Here is a 20,793-nt window from a genome sequence, read left to right on the forward strand (position 1 = left end):
TGCTTAAGTACTGTCCTAACTCAAGTCAGAGAAGGAGACAAGAAACCCAATGAATCCGACATCATGATTTACTAGTTTGCTGGGAAAGTGGAGAAATGGGCTATACAGAAAATATTATGGGCATACAGTAAAAGTTTTTTAGAAGTAACCAAGGGAAAATTACTTATAACACTCCTTTTCCCCCAGTAAATTTCTCTCACTTCAGAAGTAAGCTGTAGTTCTCTGTTAATTGTTATTGCCATATAAAGAGCATATGAGCAAGTGTGTGCTATAAAAAAACAAATCCCCTTTCCGGGTTCTGTTCTACCTGGGGGATTATGCCTGCTTGGCTCTCCTCCTGCTTGCCCATCATTGTGTAGGATTTCCCAGCTCCAGTCTGTCCGTAGGCAAAAATGCACACGTTGTAGCCCTCAAAGGCATGCAGCAACATCTCCTTCCCAATATCATTGTACACACGGCTCTGAGACGCAAAGCAGGGATCTTCAGGCTGAAAGGACATGAAAACAGCATAAATACAGTATTATCCTATCATTCAAGTAACATTTCAAAAAGCAACTGCTCTATCTTGTGGGTCAAGCCCTTCGGAAGAGGCAAACGTAGCACTATTTTACCCAGCTTTATCCCAGGGCAGCAGTAGCTGGAGAGCAGATTGTACAGGACACAATAATACTGACAGAAAGCTGGATTCCGTTTATTTGCTCTTTTTTCTCAAGTCCTCTCCTGATCATTTAGGAAAGTCCTTGCTAAATATACTTGAAAAACCTGTCACGTTAACAATCATCTACACAGATGTTTTATGTTGCACAAACCAGAAGAGACTGCACAGACAACATACCACTGAAACTCAGTTTCGTGGGAGTATGCCACTACGTCGTATGCAACTCTTAATCTAGTATTTTCTCTCTCCAAAATACTGGATTTTCACATTACTTGCGGCTGAAATTGTGACAAATTTAGCTGTGTTAACATTCTAACATTGGGATCAAGGTTTTATCAGACCAATTCCTTTCCTTGATGCTGCTTATCTGCGAGTTTTCAGGAATTATGTTCATAACATTCCTCTGACTGATCCTGTAATCTACTTGCATGGCTGCTCTGGAAGATTTCAGAAAAAAAGCTGCACAAATCCAAGTTTTTCATGATGAAAACAATCTTGCTAGTTGCAGACTCACCCAGAAATATTGCATTGTATTTGCGCCAAGTTACTAAAATTAACCTTAGAGAAACGCGTTATCCCCTTCTTTCTGTATCTTTTGAGAAAATAAAGCAGAGGAGGTTATATGGCAGAACAACATGGTTCTGCTGTAGAACAATTGCTGGAAGTCAGTAAGACCTTAGCACCAATTCACAGGAGGGTGGAGTAGAGGAGGTAGATGAGTTTATTGCTTTTGCAGCTACTGGAAACACGGATCAGAACTCTCTCTGTTCCAGATATGACAAGGGAACCCTGACCCCATCCCTCATTGAGCTGTAAGAGCTCACACAACTTTCACTTGTCAAGGAGCAAAACTGAATTAACTCTGGTTCACATGCATCCTTTGGAACAGAAGTATTTCAGTAGTATTTCAAATATTTACAACTTGTTATCAAACTCCAACAGCTCAGCTTTTTGCTCTCCCCCTGACATGAAAAGACAACCTACGGTGACAAGCCTTTAACCTGAATGAGGGCAAGAGAGAGACAATGCAGAAACATCTGACAGATGAGAAGAGAATGTAGAAAATCAAGCCAGTTAACAAAACAAAACAAATTGGTTTTCTTGGAAAAGAACTTACCGATGTGTGGGACCAATAAGAGTAGTCAAAGCTGAAGGACTTTGGTGCTTCCTTAGGATTCTTTGGGTTGATAATACCTACAGGAAATAGAAGTCAAACTCTCAGCTAACTTGACACTTAGAAGCATAATTAACAAGCTTGTTGACCCTCAACTTCATCTGTGAATCTGAGTATTCACAGAGTTGCCACACTGCACAGGGGTAATAAGATTGAAGTAATGGACTCACAGCTTCCTCACACTCTATTTCTGCAGGCCTTTCTTAAAGCAAGTCAAGGAAAAATATTGCTAGAAAGCATGCTGCTGCTGACCCCTTGGCTTTTAGAATGGGACAGGCTTTTAGGAGTTACGGGATACTAAAAAGAAGAAAAATCCAAAAGAGAGTTGGAAAATCCCTGGTGATTTCATAGCAGCACAACTCAAGTCCAGTTTGAAACACTTATTACACAGTACAAGAGCTCATTGCAGAAGAGTTTTCTTTAGGAAGTGCAGTAGTTTCAGGGCAGGGAAGATGTGAAAAAAGTTGGATCTACAGACATTTCCTGGTTTATCTACATAATTTATCACAATGATCTTTTACATGCACAAAGCCTACAGACAGATTTTTAGTAAGACTGACATTAACTGAACCAACCAAATTACTGGTAACTGAATCCCACAGCGTCCCCCAAGCAACCCACGTACTTTTTCTGTCCGCTACTTCCACCCAATATATGACAGCCCTGTGACGACATTCACGCACACAAAGCCAGCACAAAGAAAAATGCTTGTGTGCAGTTCCTATGTTACAGCCTTCAAAACTGCCACTCAAAGCTGACTTCCAATTGCCTTTTCAGCTCTTGCAATCCTCAGCTTAATTTCAGAAGTATTCCTATATAAGAATCCAAGAATCTTCAGATGAGTTAAGTCACCGAACACTTTACAAACACCAGAATAAACATGCTTTGCAAAACAACCCAAAACTTCTCTTCATATCAATATACCTGTAAATTTTTATAATCCTTTTCTCAGATCCTCTCTTTCAATATTAGATCCACACATGCACATTCCCCACAGTAAACAAAACCTCTTGCAGATACCTTCTGGGTTGGTGTTTCTGTGTCTTTTTTTTTTTTCCCTCCTCTTTCCCAGCAACAAAACGACTTCCTACAACCTTTGCCTGGAGGGGAGCAGTACACAATGGATTCAGGTGTATTTTTTTGGCATACAGGATATGTCTGTAGTGTCTATATTCCAAGAAGGGCAATTTATAAGCACAACTCTTGGTGCAGAAGTGAATCCCTAATGCTTTCTTCTTTCCAGTACTGCAGTGATGGAAATACTTATACCTATTATTTCCAGCAGGTGTTTTCAACACCATCTGTGTAAGGCTGGACTGTAAAAAGGCATATTCTCAAGCGGATCAAAATTAGATAAACCACCTTAGATTTACACATACCCATCTGCACCTAAGGCAACAATCTGCCTTTGGGAGTGATACACTAATTACGATACTTGCAAACAAGTAGATTCAAAGAAAGGAGCTACACAAAGGGGGCTACGGTCTTCCTGGAGATGATTTACATCCTGATATCAGTCATTCTAAACAAAGGATGCTTATTTCTCACACATTAATGCCAGTTAGGCTACCTTTTGGAAGAGGGGGAATTCTCCCTTTCCTTGTCTGATAAATAACTTCTATAATACCTACATCTCTTGCCATTTCAAACATGAACCTAACACCATGTTGCACCAAAATCTCTGAAAATGTGGTTACAGAATCCCCGTTAAAACAAAATCATTCCTCTACCAGATGCTGTGGCCCTGAGGAGGGCTGTTGTCCAAAATTACAGTATACAGAAAAGATCGCTGTCTGCACTGCAAATAGCAACAGTTGCTACTCTATTTCCTGTGGCCAACTCCACTTCACTTGGGTGCACCTTGTGCTGACATTCTTGCCTTATAAAAGCTGAACAGACATGCAAAGCCAACGTATTTGCACCACCACAGCGTCAAACGGCAAAAATGTTTGTGGCTTTGGACAGGGATACGGGCATCAACGCGTAACAAACTGGTAACCCAAGCAATCAGACACGGCTTTGGTTTCCCTTTACTAGTTTTGACCAAAGAGCAGCACCCACGGCAGGCACTATTAAACCAGCTCTAAAGCTCAAGTGAACAAATAACAAATCCCAGAAGATAACTCCTCTGCCCCAAACTTAAATCAGTTTTCTCCTTTCTCTGTATTCCAGACTGCTGCAATTCAACATCTCCTCATTTCTCCTTCAATCATTTAACACAGCCCTAAAACGTAAGGAAGAAACAACTTGTACCTGGAAGTTCCTACCCAAAAAAGCAGTGCAAATGAAAACCAGTCTCCAGGTTAGTTCAATGTAACAGCCTCTTTGGGTGAACATGACGTTCTTCAGTTGTTTTGGGCTCTAAGTTAAAGTAATCAAACTATTAAAAGCAGAAAAAGCAGCAATAAATAGCACACACTCATATGAACCAGAAATTATTCCTGTGTTCTGAATAGCACAATCCTAATCAGGAAGACAAAAAAGTAAGTTGCCAGCACCTCTCCTGACAACACACATTCTGTTGTTTGACCTCAACAGCAAATCATTGTAACCCAAACTACTCTTGCAAGAGGAGCCACAGTGAGGGAAACAGAGAAGCAGCTCCCTGTATTGGTACAGCACATTTGCAACAGGCTCTGTCTGGAACAGCACCACAAGCACTACGAGCTTGCAGTGACCGACACTAAGCCTGTTGCATTGCTTCAAGCTTAAATCTGATCCATCACATTTGTGAAGAGTGAACTTCAGCCCCACCACTTACGCAAGTAGTTCCACTCTGCCTCATTTTTTTTTAAAGACATTTTTTATTATTATTATTTTCTTAGGCTTTTCTCAGCTCCTTCACAGTAAGTTCCGTGTCCAGCTCACTATTTTGAAAACTACTTTCTAGGGTGCATGTTTTTGCAAAGTCTATCTCGAGAAGCCTATCAGGAAAAGCAGATTAACGTGCAAGAAAGCAGCTCTGTCAGAGGTTGGGAATGCAGCTGTGTGGCCAAAACCTTCCACTGCAGCAGGAACAGGTCAGAAAAAACCTCTTGGCTGCCAGGAACTCTGCAGGCTGTCCCTCACTGCTGTGATCCTGTCGCAGCCTTTTCACTCAGTTTTTAGTCCAAGCCTAAGATCTATTTCTCCTCATTCCTGTTTCTTACGCAGAGCCTACAGACTCCATTTTCAGAGCCACTGGTTAAACAGAATTCTCAGCCCGTCTACAAACGAATCCAGCAGAGCTGACTGCTTGAGAAACCAGAGATTACAACCTCCATGGATTTCCAGCAGACAAACTCTTCATTTGGAACACTGAGCACCAAGTGGGTAGCTACTTGAACCATCGGTCATGTCTGATGTGGTCCGAGTTTCAACCAAGCAATCAGATATACAATAATGTGAGATAAGACATTATCTGAAAGAAGATGGTGATGCAGCTAAACCTAGGAATTCAAACTGAAGTAATTCACCTGACTTGAAGGTGTCTATTGCACCAAGCATCTACTTTGGAGGGACAAGCAAATACATGAAACTTAGCTACTTCTAAAGGAAGTTAACGGATATTTCTGAAGAAATTAAAAGACTTCTTACAGTACAGGTAAGTTTTATCCTAAAAGTTCATACTCCAAATTAGAAGAGGAAAAAAAAAAAAGAATGATCATGCAGAAATTAGACTGAGTGGGCAACACTGATTTCCTGTTCCACATTACTCAGCAAGCTGTGTTTTCAGCTAAACAAGGACACAAATAGAATTTAAAAAGTAAGGACTGTCACCAATATCCACAAGAACGCTGGAAGCTTTTTTTCAGTTGTTTTGTTTGTTTTTTAAACCACGCAAGGCCAAGATGAACTGTACTAGTGAATCATGAAACAGGTCATCATCTATCTCCTCTCACCACAGCAGACTCACGGCATGGTACGCAAGCTAATGCTTTAATTACAGAGCCTCAGGAAACGAGAAAGGCAATAACGCAGAAGATCACAGCAGGAACACATTAATGGCCTTTTTATCTTACAAAATAAATTTGTTTATCTGCTATTTCAAAGGTCCAATGTGGCAATTAACTCTTCTGTTTGCAAACTGACACTAACGCTTTGTGCTGCAGCTATAATTAGTTCCCATCGGCACGGCACCGCAGCAGCTTTGAATGTTGGAGTTAGCCAGTTTCTGAGAAACTCAATCCCTTTTCCAGGCCCCTCGCTTCACCAAGAGCCAACTTCTTAGGTCACGTGGAATCTTTCAACTTTGCACAAGCGAAGAAGGGTTCTGCATCAAGCAGAGACTGGAAGGGGTATTTTATAAAATCACCATCTCCTGTAAAAATGCTACTGAAAATGGTGACAGGCACCTCAGAAACGTGGAAAGGATGAAACAAGTTGAAGATACTCTTTTCGTACTGCAGTGGCTAAAAACTCCTCAGGGCCAAAGCAGCAAACACAGTTTGGGTTAATGTCCATCATTTGCCTTTGGAATGGAAGTCTGAGCAAAAGGCAGGGGAATACTAACGTTTCAAAAATACACTCTGCAAATTGTCGATTTGGTTGAGGGAGGTGAATGCCCATACTAATCCTTTCCTTTATTTAAAAACTATGATTTTCCAGAAATCTTGAATAATATCTTTTACCGTAAGACACAATATTTACATCAGTTTTCTACCTTGGTAAGCAAATAGAGGAAGTAGAAGTGATTATGTGCCACAAACTGATATAAAATTCAAATAAAAGTGCACTGTGTGAGGAGCTATGCAGCACTACCACTTAATTTGAAGCAGTTTGTTTAATACCCACTGCCATCCCTACATAGACACAGCTTGCATTTTAAAAGCTTATTTCTCCTTACAGTTACATAGTAAGCCATAAAGAGTTGCTTCATGCCATCTACAGTGCCACTAAGCATAAGTTACGTATCTTCTGAAGCTCAAATCATTTAAACAATTCTTTTTAGCTGCTTAGCTGTTTGTTGGGTTTTGCTTGGGGTTTTTTTGATACCCGTAACCACAAACATATGAGTTTTATAGATCACTGACTAAAGGTAAGGGAACCAACAGCTTTAAAACAACTTCTTCATATCAAATAGTCTAAAATTTGTATCATTACATAAGGCCCACATATTTTAACTAACTAGTCCTTGCACAGGTAGAGAATATAGGAGCAACAGAACCTAATAAAGGAGAAGGCAGGAGCACAATCAGTGAAGAAATTACAATTTTAGATGTGCTGTATCAACAGTAACAAACCAATCTCTGCAGAACACTTGGATTTTAACATGCCCTTACTTAAAGAAGCAACTTCATTTCTTGGCATAAGGTACCTCCACAGTCCATCCTACTTGTTCCTTAATTAACATTTTTCATACCATCCACCATCTGTTTTATCAGCTTGCACAGAAATAACATACACTTTCAACCTTTCAAATCTATGAGATCAAATTAATTGCTAGTTCTTAATTTTAGCAGAAACTGTCAGTAAACTTTGAAAGACCATGTCACTATTGAAACAGTACCCATATACTTTGTAATATGTATTATTTTGCACTCTTATTGTCATTCTAGGCTCCTAAACCTTTTTACCTTACAACCCAATTTTGATCTGTTGAAGCTGAAATTCAAAAAGCACACTTCAAAAATTCATTTTGTTTTACAACTATAACCAGCGTGGAGCACAACAGAAAGCTGATACGAAGTTGTTGTCTTTCAGCTGGAAGCAGCAGCCCATCCCTAAACAGGTACACAAACCCATTTGCACCTCAAGTCTTCATTTCTGGACTGACATTCCATCGTCCCTTAAAACTAATCAAATAACCACGCAGTGGGAAACCGGGGGGGTAAGCAAACAAACTTAGCCAAGATCAGGTCCCTCATTCCATTCCAGTCTACTCGACCACATAAATATTTTTGCAGGCACAAAGAATGACCAAAACTACTTCTTAACCACTTAAATCTCATGTCAGATTATGACACTGGATTTGCAGTCCCAACCTAATCTGTTTTCATGCCAGTCAGCATCGCTCCTCAGTATGTCACAAACTCTGCAGGTTAGAAATCACCTGCAGTTCGGTACCTGGCGATACAAGCGACTCTTTCTAATAAGCTCTTGGAATAGAGGGACAGAGCCCAAAGCAGATGAGAGCTAAGAATTGAAATTATTCTCTTCTCGCTCGCTGCATTTAAAGCCGAGTCACTCGATTGAACAGCTCCACCTCTGTCAGCGACCAGAGCGGTGTTCCAGGGCGTTCTGCCATCAGACACGCCACAGATTAGTCACTGCAGGGAGCTCCAGTGCCGAGCTGCCTAACTGCAGTTTGCCCTTCAGATAAACACCAGCAGACAGAATTAACTTGGGCTAAATCCCAGGATTAGCTGATATACAGTCTGCGCTGGCGGGAGGGAGACAGACTGATAGATTCACATTTAAAAAGAAAAGGAAAAAAAAAACAACACCCAACCACAAAACAAACTATCAATCGCCAATCAGAAATAAAACCCAGTGAGAGTCAGGTATGAAACCGGAGGGACTGAATTTCCCCCGTTTGTGTGATACAGCCTGCTTTGTGTTGTTTACCTCTTCCGTTCCCATATTGCTACCACATCCGTCAATGCCCAGGGCACAAAGCCTCTTTCATTTCTACATATGAAAAAAAATTAGGTTTCATCTCACGGAAGAGGCTTCACAGCAGCCTCGATAATCGTCCTAGTGGCAGCAATAACCTACAAAGAGCACACATTCCTGCCAAGTGGCAACACGTATTGAGAGATAACAGCTAGAAAAAAAGGCACTGCCCTTTCTTTGCTTTTGTTCTTATTAATCACTGGTAAAGGAATAGGTAGAAATTTAAAAAAAAAAAAAAATCCCACATGCTATTCTAGACAGAACTTAAGAAGGGGTAACATCCAGGGAAATAAATGCCAAAATTCCTTTCTGTGCCTCCTTCAAGCTCTCTTTGAATCAATACAAGCAGTACTTTCATGATGTCCGAATAATCAGTTTAATAGAAAAGGTCTGGGGCTTTCAGAACTGACTCCACAAGACCAAATTAACATTAAACATACAGTCTCTTAGAACGCATGGGTCTGGAAAACATATCTGCGCCATCTGTAGACTGGAATGACAACAATGAGAACATGTTCGTTACCCAGAGCAGGGTGGAGCAGGCATTCTTTATTCGCTGGAACGTGAATAACACCCCAAAGACACGTTTAACACAGGCTTCTTTCCGAGGCACACACTGCAATGAGATACCCAGCTATACTGTTCTTATAAGGCAGACTTTCGGCATTGTTATTATAAGAGATAAATGAAGGGAAATGGACACTTCCAGCCCGTAAAGCAGTGCTTGCTTTTCAAAGCATTGTTTGCATTTTTCAAATCATTAAAAGGGAAGGAAACCAAGGAGAAGCTAAGAACAGCTCAATTGGAATTCAACCGGATTCTCTCCCCACTGTGGAATTTCAACCCTGTACTGGGAGAAAGGTTGGACGGGGGAGGGAGTTGGGCTCAACAGCACCAGAGCAAGGCAAACGCTTGCTCACAGAAGCTGCTAGAAAGCCACTCTCATCCTCAGCTGCTCTTACAGATCCAAGTGCTATAAATACCATCTCTACAGCTGGTGTTCTTGGAGAACAGCGTGCCAGCAGGCTTTGCACCAAGCGAGAGCTAGTCAAACCATACTGGTCTACCTATCTGGAAAGCCGAACAAAAAATCATTCCAAAACTTCCATTGTCAACTGATTACCTGGAGAAGATACAGATCGGGCCTAAGTATGTAGTTAGCTAAGCACTTGGGGCCGAGCTGAATTCTTTCCTCCTGTGTTTTTGGCTTCAAGGCAGAAAAAAAAATCTCCTTCGTCTTCTACCTCTCCAAGAGCCAACTGCCATTTTGACCTTCAGCCACATGCCAGCACTACATTAAGAGGAGACCACGTAGCTCTGGAATCCCGGGGAGTCAGTTCAGCTAGCTTCAATACCTTAAAGGATTTGTGTAGCACATATAACCAATTCTTAAAGCACCACTAACGATTTACAGTTTCTTTACTTGAATACTGAATGGTGGCATGTTATTTAAGCATCTGATAAAAAGAATCATCTCTAAAGCTCTAGTTCTGTGGCAGTGGGCACTAGTTCTGAAGGGGTAGCATTTCACATGATTTACTTATGACGGACAGAAAACTTTTCTAGGTTCATTAGTAATATTAACTCTCTAGTATAGTTCTATACTAAGCCCACAATAGCTTTCTAAATGTAGCCCAGCTGCACTTAAAATTAGCTGGAACACCCCAGCCATCCCACTGTCTTGCTCCAGGCTCATTATTTGTACCTCTAACATTTAAAAATCATTAAATGTTCGTCTTTCTCCATCTCCCCAAAGTCATCTTCCAAAATAGATTTTTTTCCTTTTTTTTTTTAAACAGTGTGCAGAATTAACACTTTGAGTTATTTTTATACGATCATGAGAAAGGTTTTAGAACGAAAACGAAGCACCCAAAAAAATTTCACACTTTTTTTCTTCTCCACAAAAAGATTCAAGGCTTGTAACAAAACGTATGAACTGTCAATATTGTAGGGCAGAGACAGCGATAAGACAGACTTAGGGCCAAGCAGCCGAAATCCCTAACCCTGCAAAAAAAAAAAAAATTCTAATGTTCATACATAGAGTCTTTGCTTTTTGTCCGAGTTCAGCATCTCATTGTTTTATGACGGCCACTCCCAGAATGACCCAGAAAAAAAACTGAAGAAGCAAGAACCACTCTCAACCAAACTCCACTCCTGGAACAACTAAAGAGAACAGCGACTGCATCCATTTTCTCTTTCAGAAAAACTTGCATTCAGGCCTTCTCTCGCCTGTTACAGGACTTGGAACAAATGCAGGAATTGGTAGCAGGACCGTCATTAGAACAACTTGGGTAACCTCTACCATCACAACTGCTTTGACTTGTCTTTCAAACCAGTTCCCAATTCAACTTCAACTGCAAAACAATTTGTGCAACTTCCACGTGACATAATTCACCTTCCCACAAAAGAGCCTGTTTTGATAACACACCTACCATGAATGCAATATGGCATTAACATATTGGACAAGCACTCATTTCATTTCAACCACAGTTACGCGGATGTGTAGGCCAGAACACCAGGGTGGGGTTAAGTGACTCTCCACCACTGCTTTTTTTTTTATCCCTCAAGACAACTTCATCATGCAAGATAAAAGCATAAAAAAAATGGAAACACTGTAAAAAACAAGCAGCATGCAGAAAAAACGCAAGACATGCTTTAAGAACCAATGCTTATCGGCAAGCACAAGTAATCAGAAATGGGGTACACTTCTTTTCTTTGAGATATCTAAAATTATTCATTTTCAGAAGACAGATTGAGTCAAGAGTGAATCTGTCTATGAAAATGAATCCTCCCACTTACTTTATACTTTCATTGAAAATATCTCATTAAGAGAAGAACAAAAGTAATTAAGACAACTACAATGAACTCCTTTGCTTGCCTTTTCTACCTATGTAGATTATGCTACATAAATTCCCTTATTTTACACGTAGGCAGTGCTAAGTCTAAATAAAAGTGAGTTTCTTATAAAGACTATTTCCATCATTAATTTAGACCAATGATTATTTCCATGATACAAGTTCATTCATGAAACCATCCCAACAATGCTTACAGAATACCACCGCAGAAAAAAACCAAAACCACCAAACTTACTATTTCCCTGAAGGCACACACACAATAGGGGTTCTTTTCTTTTCAGTGTCTTTTCATGAAGTAAATAGTTAAAGATTAGAACGGAAAGACAGAGATCAGTAAACTATACTTATTTTTTTCTCCTTTAGGATTAAGCTTCTCTGAAAGAGGTTACTACTTTTTAGAGCTACATAACAAGGAAAAAAGCAAAGTCTAACACTACCCCTTGCCAATATATACCAATAAAGGACTGGCTGAACTACTGATGAGGTTACCTTGCTCTAAGAACCTTTTAATAGTTTTATATTATCTTCAAATACCAGCAATTTTTGTATTATAATTCAAATATCACTAATTTAGACAAACATGCTAAAAATCGAAAGCCTTTTAAGTTAAGTCATGCCTTCCCAGGTATTTTTACTTTGCTCCAAAACAACTGCATAAAGCAGGACACATCTTCAATTTTTTTTTAAAAAAAAAAGGCAGAAAAAGAACTCAAATTAGATTTTTTTCTATTTATTTTAATTTAAATATTTAGTTTTAGACCAAAGGTTTAAAAATCTTAGAGGGGGAGAAAAAACAAAATAAAACAAAACCAGAAAAACGCCAAAAAAAGCACCAAAATACACCAAATCAATCATTGGAAGACCAATAAATTTTTCCTCAGTCTCTATAAATTAACTCCAGAATACCTCAGGAATGTTTTGTGATGCCAGGGATGCCTGCTCGAGGACCTGACTGCCACACGTGTGCAGCAGCAGCTGTGCCTATTGTTCCTGGCAGATGGGCCGGCTCCACCGGGCCTTTTCCCATTCAACACCCAAAACCGTCCCCAGCTCACAAAAGAACCTTCTCTCGTTACTGAGCCACCAAGAATATTACTGAGTTAAAATCCAAATAGTCATCTTCAGTCTTAACCGCAGCACCCAGTTGCACTCAAATATTACGATAACCTAGATGGTGCAGGCCCATATCCACACCAGAAGGGGTTATGGCAAACCAGAGAGCGCAGTCAGCTCCGATGATCTAGAGGTCAAGAACTTGGTTTCACTCTGCCAATTGCACCCACAAGGTGCTTAAACCTATTTTCATTCATCCAGCACATAATTAACGGAACACCAATTGCAGGGGACGTATTCCAAGTAGGATACGTCTTTATTCTCCTGCTTCATTAATTTGGTTTTCTACATACTTATTTAGCTTTTTAAAAGAATAAACTAGCTGGTCTCTTTGCTAGAGATGAATATCCAAATGCTGTCCTATAGCTACTAGCATGAACCTCTGCTTCATATTCATTTGGTTTTATTTATGCATTATTTACTTATGGACAGGACTATCAAATCACTTTCACACACACACACACACACACACACACACAAACTAAAAATGAAAAACCTACAGAAAAACACACAACACTAGGGAAGTCCTTAGGCACAGAATAGCTTAGCTTTTCATTTCAATAATCCAAGGCAGCAGCTGCCAACACTGTTTATATTTGTTCCATTTCAAAACCTGATATAAAAATGAGTACAAGAACTACTGACACACAAACTACTCTTAGATCTACAGCTCACCTTTCATCCCATGTATTATACAGCAGAATCTTTTTCCCACCCACCACAAAACCAGTAATTAATGAAGTAGGCAATAAGTAATTAACATATTGTGGGTAAGATATAACAGTATTAATCATTTTGAACACAAAAAGTGAAAATGCAGAAGTTAAATATAAAATATATTCAGTGAAGGGATGCTGACAACCACGGTCTATTCTTGAATTTCGCATTTCAAAAATCTGCTTGTGTGTTTGACCTGCAGCACAACAAAACAGCTATCCAATAACGTTCCGATTTATCTGAAGAATGACAAAGCTTCTTAAATTAATGCCACTCAGTCACTGTTTCGGTAGGGGGTTTTTATTAGTAATTCTATGCTGCCATTACCTCTTGGAAAGTGTTTTGCATTTCCAGATTAACTTAAGTAATGGGATTTTGCAGCTTCTGTCTTTAAGAATTCCTCTATTATTTTCTGTTCTCCAACTAACACTTCTTCCATTTCCACTGAAGAACTTGTGACAGTATCATTCAAGTGGATACCATCTGTAATTAGATATGTTCTGAGCTGCACAGGCCTTCTGCCAAAATACCAGCCCCTCAGTGCAGTCAGCACATGTGATTTCAGCTGGACTGCAGAGTTTCATTTTTGCAAGATATATTTTAAAACTCTAAAGACTCGCAATTCCTTAAGATACCATATTACTGTAGATCAATAAATACCCTTCCAATCGTAAATACATCATTCTGACTTCAAGAACATACTTTATTATGGATGTCAAAACCCATTTTTTCCATACATTCATTAAAAAATATAAATGCCTTACACATGTGATATACGTTATTATCTGTATTTCTATGCTCTTTTCCCTAAAATAATTCTAGATGCTTTGTCTCACTTCCACTGTAATGTTTCTGCCTGTACCAGCCAATATATTTTAAAAATCTCAGATTTAGACAAAGTTAAACTCAGGGCCCACTAAGCATTCACAGAATAGCTTGGCCAATCAATGCATAAAGAATTAAAGTTCGGGTAACAGTCAAAATCCCTTCTTAGCTTTCAGACTTCACACTGTCTCCTCAATCCTCTTCATCGCAACAGTCCATGAGGCCTTAATTCCAAGATAAGAGAACTTTAACAGTCTTGGAGGCTTAAAATAGTCACAACCCAGCGTATCGCCAGCCTCTCAGATTTGCCTCCTGTCAACTTCATTAGTGCACAAATGAAAAAACAACCTTCTTATAGGCAAGATATCTAAGGCTTGATGATTTCATCCGCACATTTGAAGGTATGAAACAGGAATTCCATAGGCTAGAATTGCTACTGAATTCCCTTTATTTTGAAATTGTTGCACCAGATACAAGAGTCAGATACATTAACGTCATGTCCTGTGGCCAGCTTTCAGCCAGGAAGTTCAGACCTTAATAATATGGAGTTCAACAACGTAACTGGGAGGCTGCAAAAAAGAAGGATCAGGAAAAAGGAATCCTTGGCAGAAACGCGATGGTACTTATGCCCCCAAATCTAACAGGTAGTCTAAAAGCACACCAGAGGAATTTCAGCTTGAAGTTATGTGCATCAGACCACTTTGTTAGGAAGGCTCTTTGGAGAAAAGATTTCTGCTCAGTTTTTCACCCCACCAAACAATGTCTTACTCATCTCTTTTCTTATATGATCTTCTTCAGCTCAGGGAGTAAAATTACTCCTGTCTGTTACTTTCTTCTGTATTTCTCTTCTAAGAGGGAAATACAGCGAGAAAATAGCTCACAGATTGTAAGAACGTATGTGTAACTCCTGCAACTGAGGATTCCTTTCCCACAGTCCGTAATGGCCCTTGATGACTTAAGCCTGACCATCTGTCCCATCATCCACCTTGTATCAGAGCCACAGGACTCGAGTAAAGGCTACAGGTTAGAGCATTTTGAGAGCACAAAACATAGGAAGAGCTGGAAAGAAATTTCCAACTAGATAAATCAGAAAGTATTTTTCTCCTTATGAAAGCCAATGTAGTTTCTTGAAAACGTTAAGTGCCTTTGCAGTGCAGCTGTAGCATTCAGACCCAGAACCAGTGTCTCTGGTGTACACCACATTTCAAACTTAGATCCAATCCCCAAAACAAGTTTCTTTGGGTGATATTCCATATAAGGTCTGAAGCCAAGAATTTACTACACTGAAAAGCAAGCTCTCTTCTGTATGATGCCCCTCTTCCAATGAAACCATAAGCACTGGATGTCATTTAAGTGACCACAACCAGGATTTAATTTCCATTGCAGAAGCATGCTGAAGTACAACCTTGGCAAAAAAGAGGAGAGAAAAAAAAAAAAAAAAAGAGGCCTGTATGAAACCTCCTCCGTATTAACAAGCACAAGTAAACACTCAGTAATCAGACAGTGAAGTAACTCAGCGCCTGTCATTCCAACATCTAATCTGGTAAACATAAAACTTGATATCCTTTCCTCCTCAGCTTTCTCACTCAAATTATGCTCCTAAACAAATGCACAAACTGCAGAATAAGCACACCAAGAACTAAAGCACCAGCCCCAAGCATGAATTACACCACAACAATTATCACGTAGTGGTCTGCAGCATATACCTGTACCTGTCAGTCTGCAGGCTATTCCCACACACCGAGGTTATAAAGGTTCTCTCTTTGCTATCCTGATCTTTCTGTGGAATTCTCAGCACACCACAAGCAAATGCCACAAACAACTGCATCAAAATCAAGGTACTCATGATCTAGACTTTCTAGTCAAATTTAGAGACAATATCGTTTATAATAACAACCTCAGATCAAGAAGATCCCTTAAAAGGGAAATCTGAGATGATACAATGTATGCCGTACCCAGTTTAGTCTGACAAAAAGAATAATATTAAGCAGGAAGGCAGGGGGGAGAAAATGACTCTTAGTAGATTAAAATAAACTTACTGGTTGAATTGCCTTGCATCTGGATGATGCATTTGGATTCTTTGCTGGTTTCTCGGGAATTGAAGGGCCGGACCCGAACAGCCACTTTCACTGAAGCCCCCGACATTCTGGTTCCTTGGAGTGAAGTCAAGAAATTGAAAGTGAAGGGGTCAAGACTGCTTCAAGTTATCCTTCTTGTTGGTGCTTTCTAAAGAGAAGAATATTATTTAGTTACTTAGAGCTACTGTATTCAAGATACTGATTCAACTACAGAAGTTCCAAGTTGTTTGATAACCTCCATTTCTGCTTTGCAATCTAACCCTGCTCCTCGCCATGAAAGGCATCACTTCAAAGACCGAACTGGAAACACATTGAACGGCACCTGTACACTGTCTGCAAAGTCAAAAGTTTCCGTCACCTGAAGCAGCTCTTCTGAAGTGTGCAAACATATTTGTTTTCATTACTTGGGTTTCTTCCCAGAAAGCAGGGACGCCAATACCATAATGAAGATCTGGTTGCAACATGTGTTAGGCTTAACCCAACACAGATAATTTTAGCAGTAAAGATCCAGCTACTTAGATTTCAGCACGAACTAGCTTAGCTACCTTATACTACGTATCCAGGCTCTCTAGCTGTCAACCCTTGCTGCCACAAAGCGTTAGCAATAATACTAGAATTAACACAACTGTCATGGGCCAGATCGCATTGACTTGCAACGCACACCTCTCCAGAGAAAAGGGTGTACCCAAACCTTGAAGAATCCTTTGCACTCCTGAGAAAGCTCTCTTCTCAGAGGAAATAAAAACTCATTAACTACTTGTGTATCTAGTGCTTAAAGAACACACTATAAGGAAGAAGAGGAGTCAAAATTATTGCCTTTGGGGTAAATATTAATGCCCATCTTCAGTAAATTCATCTTCATTATCAAAATACTTGTTCAAATCCTATCACGTCCAAATGATGAAGGATTTCAGTTGGCAGTAACTATCCCCACTACCCACAATCCCAACTTCAACGCACATCCAAGACAGTATTGAAGTGTCAAGTTAACAAAGATTTGTTCAACTGTATTGTCCTTGATCAACCTTTTTCCTTTGGAATAAAGTTTTCCAGCCGGTCTACAATTAAGCAGTTTAACTTACTGCCACAGGATACTGTTAGTACTGAAGTTAAACAGACTGAAAAGGCAGCAAGACAGATCCAAAGAAAAAGCCATCAAGGTCTAGGAAAAAGCTACTACCCTCGGCCTCCATGGCACAGACTCTCAGAGCAGGGAAGACTACACCGAGAAAACGTGATCAGCTTGCATGGCCCAGAAACCTCGACAACTTCTTTCCTGGTTATCTATATACCACATATCCAGCGAAATGCTTACTTCAGGGTTGTAATCACGATGCCACAAAAGTACAAAACTTACTGGCAGATCTAAAGCAGAAGCATTTCAGCTCTAAAGGAAGTTCTGCCACTGGTAAAAATATTTACACGTGCTTAATTCAATTTATGGCACATCTTCACACAGTGCAAGAAGTTTTTAATAAAACTGCATTATTTCATTAATGCCATCACATGGTGAGGGCAGAAATTAAATTACTCCACCAAGCAGAACTAATTCAAAGCATTCCTTAATTTAGCAGGTACCTGAAGTATCTCGCCAGACTAGAAGAATAGGAATGTTCGTAGGAACAAGCCAAGGGAATTTCAATGTCAGCGGTACTGCACATTGGTAACGATTCACGAGACAACCACACAGCCAAACTTAGGTTAGCACAGAAGTTTAAGAAGTTTCACTAAAAACTCCAACATAAAATAGAGCAAAGAAGTAATGGGAACGAATTCACGTGGTCTTCAAAGTTTAACGGTGTCTGTGGGTTCTTTCGGAGGACTGCTCTGCTCATCTTGCTCAGAAGTGCCTACTTTTTTGTGCAATAAAGTGTATCAGACATGCAGCTTCCTTATACACCTTCTCCCTGAGTATCTACTGTGTAGAATTTGTGCTGTCCTTTCTTCACATGACCCTGGCATAAGTACATGTGCCCGCACATGAAAGCTAAAGGCCAAGACTGATGCTGCATTATTCAGCAGACCCTGAATACTTCTGCTAGAAAACAGCAATGTTGGAATCTCACTGTACACGACCACTGAGCATTGTTTCCAAAATACAATTTAATAAGTCTACTAAGTGCAAAATCTCTGTTATTATCAAGTTCACAGTGACACTGTTGACTTTGTCAGATTCCAGAAAAAGATGAAGGGGGAATTTGCACAGGGTGTAGCTCACGACAGAAACTCTAGTGGCTTCGTGGTTCTCATCTTCCTTTTCCCCATCTATTTGTATTAATGCTTCCTACAAGGACGAAGGGATAAAGGTAAGGCTGTTAAGGAAGAAGATACTTTGCTTTCTAAAGAAAACAAAAATACAACCAATGTGTTTTAATAATATTACTTAGGAAACAGAGGGAGCTGATTTTCCCTTCTTAAAGAGCCCCACATAAAAAGATTTTTTTTTCTGATGGTTTTATAGAAATACTACAGATGGCTACATTAATTTCTGCAGATAAGTAGCAAATGTAGGAAACTGGCAAATAGAAGATGTAGTGAAAGAATTATCTACTTTAAAAGCAAAAAAAAAAAATCTTGAATATCTCTGAACACCATATTCACAATAAGAAAGCATGAAAAGCACACTGCCAGAGACTTCAAATGCTCTAGCTAAATGACAGCATTCTTTAAAGCACAGCTGCAAAGAAATTCTTACAGAACAGGTCACAAAACCACCTACAACAGCATAAAAGTTTAATGGCTAGACTTTTAAAATTACCAGCTTTTCCCAACCCTACATTTTGTGCTTACAGAAAATTAAATGTGGTGTAATTTTACATCTCATTGATTCTTAATTCTACTATTTTTTCATAGCTGATGTAAGCAAAATGCCTACTTGTAGATGCACATGGATTTCAGATGGTTTGAAGACCATCTAAATAAAAAAGATTTAATTTTAATTAATGAAAAAAATCAAAGACAATGCATTTTTCCAAGCTTCCCATATTTTAAGTTGTTGGGGTTTTGATGTATTTTTTTCCCACTTACCAGCAACTTTGAACTGGCTGTAATATTTTTTTAAAGGCAGTACTGCCCTCATCATACAGAATGATACGGCAAAAATGATACCAAGTTGCACAGCATCGCAGATAATAAATTGCAACTGTTTTTTCACATTTCCCACTAGTATTACTTACCACTACAAAATGTTGTGTGCAGAATGGTAAAAGATGTAACTTGTAACACAAAATACATGATACAGTCTGTGGTACAGATTTAGAAGAACAATCTTTAAAAAAAAAAAAAAAAAAAAGAAAGAAAGAAACTGCTTTCTTTGTCATGCTCTTTACAGACTTTGAAGGCTGCCTTCCATGCTAGAATGAATCATTATCCTGATGTCTTGGAAAGCTTCTACTAGCTGAGTAGCTTTAATGTTCAGTCTGTATGAAGCCAATCAGGAACCAAGTAAAGAAGGGAACAGCATGCGCGAGTCTTTGACGTGATATACCACTGCCTCTAAAACAGGTGGCAGATAACAGTCGAGCTGTTTAGTGAGCTCAGCAGCACAAAAGCAAATCCTACATATTAATTTTACACTTAATTTAAACTGTGATTAGGAGATATCCACCCACCATGCAAGTCACACAGCCAGGGTTTAATATTAAGTGTGTTATTAAACAAATTATCTAAATTTCTTGTCTGTTTTCTATACTGAAGCTGACAAACCCAACGATGTTGATCAATCATCCCTCACAGTCTCAAAGCACCTATAACTACATTTGAACTTGCACAAAAATGTTTATAGAAACAAGTTGCTCATTAAGACTTGGATCCTTGGGCGTATTTAAAGTTCTGGCCAGCCAGTTCTTATGCAACGACAAAATACAGAACATACTGCTATTTTCTGAAAGAAAGTCACAAGCAGAGTAGGGATTTAAGAATCAAATTATTATTTATATATTCAGAGAAGTTTGGAACAAGTTCAAAGCGGCTACAAAAACAATCGTCAGACCTGTATCTCTACATTCAATTAAAATCAAGAAATCCATCATGCATCACAAATGAAAACGCATCACTTTTATTCGTGTCACATTTGCATAGGTATGCCGACCAGAGAATGTGCTGACTTTAAAAAAAAAAAAATTAAAAAATTGACTGCAACTTAATCAGCACAACAGCTCTATAGAAAGAAAAGGAACAAGGATGGAGCTCAGCACAGGGAAAGTTCGCAAAACAGCTGCTCAGAGCAGCAGGGGTTTGTGGACAAGAGAACCGCTGCGAATCCAATTTCAGGTTCTCTGCGAAGGAGCCGGTGGTGCTGGCAGTCTGATACATCACCGAACCACACGCTACCAATCGCTATCTTTGTCCTGAGCGAAGACGCCAGCTAACACAGCGGCTATGCGGAGCTTGGCAACGCATTGAAAATCTGATCCTATAACCGTAGGGCTCTGACCAGCACACCCGCGGCCCGGGTTGGGCAACAACAAAAAGATCTGAGCTACGAAGGATCTGGAAGTGAAGAGAAATTTCAAAATTTGGTACGAACACTATCTCACCTCTCGGAGAACACCCCCCCCCCATCTGCTTCTGGGGTTTTTTCCAGCTCCCCCATCGCGGTTTAATGGGCAGATTCTGCCAACGACCCCAAACCCAGCGGGCCCGCCGGCCCGTCCGCTGCCGAGGATTGTCGGCTCATCCTCCCAACATGGCTGCCTGGCAACTGGGCTCTGCTCGGCCCCGGCCCCGCTCCCCTGCCCGCAGCTCCACAACAACACCCGGAAAACCGCAATCCCTTCT

At 39.8% G+C, this 20,793-nt stretch overlaps 1 protein-coding gene across 1 annotated transcript in view; it reads right to left on the minus strand.

The window, feature by feature from the left end:
• The window catches only part of KIF1B (kinesin family member 1B), a 78,859-nt gene extending 62,695 nt beyond the window's left edge, over positions 1 to 16,164 (minus strand). The window contains 3 exon segments of the mRNA XM_009874067.1: positions 308 to 487; positions 1,776 to 1,852; positions 15,976 to 16,164. Of these exon segments, the coding sequence (XP_009872369.1) occupies positions 308 to 487; positions 1,776 to 1,852; positions 15,976 to 16,081 (363 nt within the window). The 5' untranslated portion in view covers positions 16,082 to 16,164.
• Positions 16,165 to 20,793: the final 4,629 nt, after the last annotated feature.

This window comes from Apaloderma vittatum, unplaced genomic scaffold (genome assembly GCF_000703405.1).
Source record: "Apaloderma vittatum isolate BGI_N311 unplaced genomic scaffold, ASM70340v1 scaffold12070, whole genome shotgun sequence".
In the NCBI taxonomy this organism is placed as follows: domain Eukaryota; kingdom Metazoa; phylum Chordata; class Aves; order Trogoniformes; family Trogonidae; genus Apaloderma; species Apaloderma vittatum.